We start from the raw sequence: 5,978 nt of genomic DNA, 5'->3' as shown, positions 1-5,978 counted from the left end.
GAAATTCTGTTCTACATTTTCCCCTTTTTGATCAGGATTATTCTACAAAATCTTTGATCAAAATGTCCAGCAATGGTAGCCAGGCACCATCCAGTTCTTCTGGTCTCCTGGCAAACGAGGCAATTGTTCGTGGAAGCAATTTGCCACACAATCATTTTCTTCTCCTATTCCTGGCTCTCCTTCCTCTGTTGCTCCAGACAAACAGAGACCAATTCCTTTTTTTTTTTTTTTTAATATTATTCCTTCTTTTTATTGTAGTGAAACTATGTATAACAAAACATTTGCCAATTCAGTAGTTTCTACATTTATAATTTAAGGACACTGATTACATTCTTCATGTGCAACCATTATCACCAGCCTTTTCCATATTATTCCCTCACAATAACATAAACTCAATTCCCTTTAACCAAAAACTCACCCTTTCCTCCTCTCTCCCATCTGCAGTAACCACTAATAATCTTTGGTTTCTATATAAATATTTGCTTATTTAATATAAGTGAGATCATAAGTATTTGTCCTTTTGTGAAACTTATTTCACTTGAAATGGTGTTTTGAAGGTTCATCCATGTTGTGGGCTGCATCAGGACTTCATTTCTCTTTGTGGCTGAGTAATAGTCCATCGTATTTGTAAACCACATTTTGTTTATCCATTCATCTGTTAATGAATATTTCAGTTATTTCCAACTTTGGCTATTGAAGAAAGTGCTTCAGTGAGCATTGGTGTACAAGTTTTTGTAGAGAATGTATTTCCTGAGAGTATGGAAAATTATGGATTTTTTTCTAAAAAAAAGAAATCCTTTTGATGTAAATTCTTCCCTCTCTCTCTAGTCTTGACCTACTTCTAATTCACTGATAAATCATGTGGATCCTACCTTTGCAAAATCTCTTTTATTTTTCATTTTCTTCAGTTTCTGTCACTACTATCCAAATTCAGGCCTGCTTTTCTTTTCTTTTGGATGACAGCAATGGATTTCTCACTGATCTCCTAGCCTCTGGTGTCTTTCTGCTGAAACTCATCATCTTCTTTGCTGCTGGATCAATTTTCCTAAATCATTTCTCAGATGCTACTCTATTCTCTGTTCAAAGGTTTTCTGTGTCCTAACTCCCACTTCCAAAAGGACCAAGTCTAAAGCAAGGTATTCAGACCACTGCCTGTCCTCAACAAAGGAGTCTTGACCCAATCTAACTTTTCAGCATCATTGGTGGGAGATTTCCAATCTGTCTGGACAATTCACCACACTCTGAAATAGGCCTATAATGTCTTGCTATCAAGTCTTTAGTTATGTTGCTCTCTCAGAATGTCCTTTCTCCTCACTCAGCACATCCACCCTTTAGGGACAAGTTCAAGTGCTTTCAGACATGAAGCCCTTTCTGATCTTCCACGTAGAGCAACCTGTCCCTCTAAACGCCACTATCACTTTTCTTACCAGTAACCAGCTGCCGTCTAATCAACTCTGACTCATAGTTACCCTATGTGTGTCAGAGTAGAAATGTGCTCTACGTGGTTGCCAATGGCTGATTTTTAGGAAGCAAATCATCAGACCTTTCTTCCAAGGTGCCTCTGTGTGGGTTCAAACCTCCAACCTTTTGATCAGCAGCAGAGCACATGAACCATTGGCACCGTCTTTTGCTGAGCATATTACAAATAAAATATATATATATGGAGATTACTATAATCTGATTATTGTACAAAGTTCTTTACATTAACACTCTTGTTTAGTCAGCAACACAAAACTCTGAAGTTATATTTTATAGAAGACATCAAAGAAGAGAAAGGTTAAAGAACTTACCAGGATCATACATCTAGTAAGTTCCAGAGCAGAGCCCAGAGTCAAGCTCCTGCCTGATGCTATATGAGTTAATTACACTTGTATTTTCCTAAGAATTTCTGGCACCATGCAGGCTGCATTGCAGGCAGATAGGGAAATAGGCAGGATAGGTAATCCTGCCACAGATTTAAGAAGGCATGTTGGAAAGTGACCCAAATGAGGTGGATCCTTGATACTCAAGATTATGTGGCTACCAGAGAACAGAACCATATATCAAGAAAACTAGGAAATAAATACATTTCCTGAAAATAGAATGTAGTGTCCAGCTAGGAGAACTAATTAAAAGGAAGAGAGCAAAGTAATAATGAGCCAGAGGCAGACAGGAGAGAGGACACTACATAAAAAGATACCTGGTGGGAGAGAGAGAGAATATCCTACTTTTTAATTGAGCAAGAACTTCTAACTGACCTGTCAAACTGATATTCACTGACTTTCAGATCTTAGAAGAACCTTACAGTTTCATGTAAATCTAACTTTGCAATTGTTTTAGAAATTTCTATAGTATTCCTGATAGCGCCCCGTCAGCCTTGCCTTGAACTGGATTGTTCCAAACTTCCTCATTTTGTTTGAATCAGTTAGAAAATATCTCAGGGAATTGAGTTTCCATAACTAGGGTGGCACCGAAGACTAAAAGTGAAAATTCACATCTTGAGTTCAGTATGAGCTGAGCTCGGTAAGTAGAGCAGAAAGTTAAGCAGCCCTGGGGGAAGTTCAGAAGGCAGGTTGGAGCTCTTCCAGGAGCTTCAAGGTGGGGCAGCTTTGGCCTAAGTCCCTAAATATCTGGCCTACTGGGTGGGCTTCCATCCTATTCCCAGCCTACTCAGAGGAGACTGTCTCATTGATCTCCCTCTGATCCTTTACCCACTAATCTTTGGAAAGCATTTTTCAGAGCTGCTTTCACAGCCCTATTTCTTAGACTATAAACAATGGGGCTGAGGAGAGGGGTCACCACAGTATAGGTGACAGCAATAAGCTGATCCCGCTCAAGACAGTAGCTGGCTTTGGGCCTCAAGTACATGAAGGAGGCACAGCCATAGTGAACAATGACCACCGTGAGGTGGGAGGCACAGGTGGAGAAGGCCTTTTTCTGCCCCTTGGCAGAGGGGATCTTCAGGACGGCTGCCAGGATGTAGGAGTAGGAGATGGTGATGAGGGAGAAGGAGACCAGGAGGACCAGCAGGCTGAGGATGAGGATCCCCAGTTCACTCAGGCCTGCATCTCCACAGGCCAGGCTCAGCACTGGCGGCGTATCACAAAAAAAGTGCTGGATCTCATGGGAGCTGCAGAATCGGAGGTGAAAAATGACCAGTGTCATCCCCAGCCCAAAGAAGTACCCACTCAGGAAGGAGGTACCAACCAGCTGGGCACAGAAGGTAGGATGCATGCGGCTGGCATAGTGCAGTGGAGCACAGATGGCCACATACCTGTCAAAGCCCATAACAGCCAGAAGGAAGCAGTTGGTACAAGCCCACGAGGCAGAGAAGAACATCTGGGCAGCACAGCCCACATAGGAGATAGCCTGGTCACCCAAAGCCAGGCCAAAGAGCATCCTAGGGATGATGCCCAAGGTGTAGCAAGTCTCAGAAAAAGATAGGTAAGAAAGGAAGAGGTACATGGGGGTGTGCAGTTGGCTGTCCAGCCTAATGACTACGATAATGAAGACATTGCTGGCCAGAGTGATGAGATAGAGAGAGAGGAATATGGCAAAGAGCAGGAGTTGCAGCTCCCCAAAGCTGGAGAAGCCCAGAAAGACAAAGCCCCCCCAGGAGGTTATATTAGTCTGCCCCATTCTGAGTGATACCCCTGATGGATCTGTCAGTTCCTTCCATCTTATTGGTAGATGCCTCGCTTCTTTAGAAGGCAGGATGAAGTGGGTTCTTTTTTCTCTGTGCCTGTTGTAACTTGAAAAGGAAGCTGTGATTTAGATTGCAATCAAAGAGGAGACATTCGTTACACTAGACACACCCATATATAGATCCATTCTCACATGCACAGATGTGCATACACACATGCACAAATACAGTCATGACAAATATTCTTATGCACCACTTTCACACAAACACGTGACAACATACGTGTAGACATGCAGATGTACATACTACATACAAAGCATTCCCACACAAATATGGACATTTCACACATTCAAAACCACATTTTGCACATTTACCATTACTGAACATGTCCAGAAATATATCAGGCATGCACACACATTACAAATGAATGTATAATTAGATACCAGATGGAGCAACATGCACCACACATATGTTATCAGACACACAACACACATACCTATTTCCAGTAAGAACCTGGAATGCGAGGGCTCGATGGAAATTATTTTATAGACCAGGCAGCACAGGCCAAGACAGGTGAAGTGACATGCCTTAAGTCACACAGAGCCAGGACTAGAGAACAAGTTTCTTTAATGCTAATCTAACGTATGTCCCCTACACAACTGTCCTCAGACACTGTGAGACATTCGCTATCAGGACACAGAATGAGAATCATCTTACTCAATAATAATTCATACATCATCTGGCCATCTCATAATCTCCTTTATCATTTCAAAACTGCCTGAGCAGAGGAGGGCAGGCTCCTTTTACATGTGAGTCTATGGCAAGCATTCAGGGAGAATCAGAACTCAAAGCAGGTTGGGCTTTGAGTATCTCTCAGCCATCAGGGTTTGCTGCCTCCAAAACAGCTGCTGTAAAACCAAGGCATGGGGGAGTTGAGGCAAGGGAGGCTTCTCCACTCACCTGAGGGGGCTCACACAGTGAGGGCAAGTCCTGTATCTCAGTAGACATGTACTAGACCGCCGCCTAGCAGGCCTGCAAGCAGCAGAAAGGACTGGAGAACTATCTCAGAAACTCCTTTCTGATCAAAGAGCCACATTCCCAAATGATAGCAAGAAACCTGCTCCCACACCCCTTCCCCCAGGTGATGAATTGTATCTGCTTCCATCAAAACAGCTTCTCTCTCTGAGGATTGCCCCATCCCAGTGGGTGCAGTTTCAGGAAGTACACCTAATTGCACATCTCGTCATTAGTTGGGAATATCCTTTTGGGGGAAGGAGAAAAGGAACGATGAACAAAGAGATGTTAGGATCTTGATTCAAAGAATAGTTTGTATGTCTTTTAGGTGTGAAGTAATTACTTTCACATGTTAAATCGCTTTTGAAACTTACAACAACCTAATGAAATAGGGTTAATAGTTTCACTTCATAGGAGAGAAAACTGGTCTAATAGAGTTTAAGAGACCAGCCTAAGATCACAGAACTCAGAATGTATGCTTCAAAATCCACACTATAAAATGTCTAGCAAAAAACAGGAATTCTCCTTTCCCCTACTGTTGTCTTAAGAGCCTGAGGTAACCATTTTCAGTGTGAGTCCAGTTTCAAAGTCATTCTGAAGAATATCTTCATCTCCATCAGTCTCAATTTCTTCCTGTATCCTCATCTGTTTACTTCTTTTAGACACATCTTTTTTTAAAAGCCACATTACCTTATTTTCATCCTCTTTCTTTCTTTCCACAATGATATAATGTCTGCACCCAGCTTTCAAATCTACTTTCCACCAGTCAGGTCATCCTGAAGCCTCAAAATGTCTAGAAAGTCCACCTAGGTTAATTTAAGAATAGCTTTATCTGACTCTTCACTTTCAAAGTGTGTGTTACTCTAATATACTGATGATGTGAATACTTGGAGTTACAACATACACCCTCATTCATTTACTAATTCAATAGAAACAATAATGATAAATGTTAATACATATCCAATGACAGACATTTTCCTAAATCCATTACACTTAAGTATTTTTATTATTTCTATTACCATGAACTGCCAGAAGAAAGAACAAATCTGTCTTGGAAGAAGTACAGCCAGAATGCTCCTTAGAAGCAAGGATGGGGAGACTTTGTCTTACATACTTTGGACATGTTATCAGGAGGGACCAGTCCTTCAGAAGGACATCGTGGTTGGTAAAGTAGAGGGTAAGCAAAAAAGAGGAAGACCTTCAAGGAGATATGGATTGACACTGTGGCTGCAACAGTGGGCTCAAACATAGAGATGGTTGTGAGGATGACACAGGATTGGGCAGTGTTTCATTCTGTTGTATGTAGGGTCGCTGTGAGTTGGAACCTACTTGACAGCACCTA

The 5,978-nt window shown here is 41.8% G+C and overlaps 1 protein-coding gene across 1 annotated transcript; it reads right to left on the bottom strand.

Annotated features, from left to right (window-relative positions):
* Nucleotides 1–2,664: 2,664 nt before the first annotated feature.
* LOC100657263 (olfactory receptor 10Z1) lies at nt 2,665–4,348 on the bottom strand. The gene has a single exon (XM_003414970.2). The coding sequence runs from the start codon at nt 3,616–3,618 to the stop codon at nt 2,665–2,667; it is 954 nt and encodes a 317-aa protein (XP_003415018.1). The 5' UTR covers nt 3,619–4,348.
* Nucleotides 4,349–5,978: the final 1,630 nt, after the last annotated feature.

Source organism: Loxodonta africana, chromosome 3 (assembly GCF_030014295.1).
Source record: "Loxodonta africana isolate mLoxAfr1 chromosome 3, mLoxAfr1.hap2, whole genome shotgun sequence".
NCBI classification, from domain to species: Eukaryota; Metazoa; Chordata; class Mammalia; order Proboscidea; family Elephantidae; genus Loxodonta; species Loxodonta africana.
The sequence above is the reverse complement of the archived record's forward strand: the minus strand, read 5'-3'. Positions and strand labels throughout refer to the sequence as shown.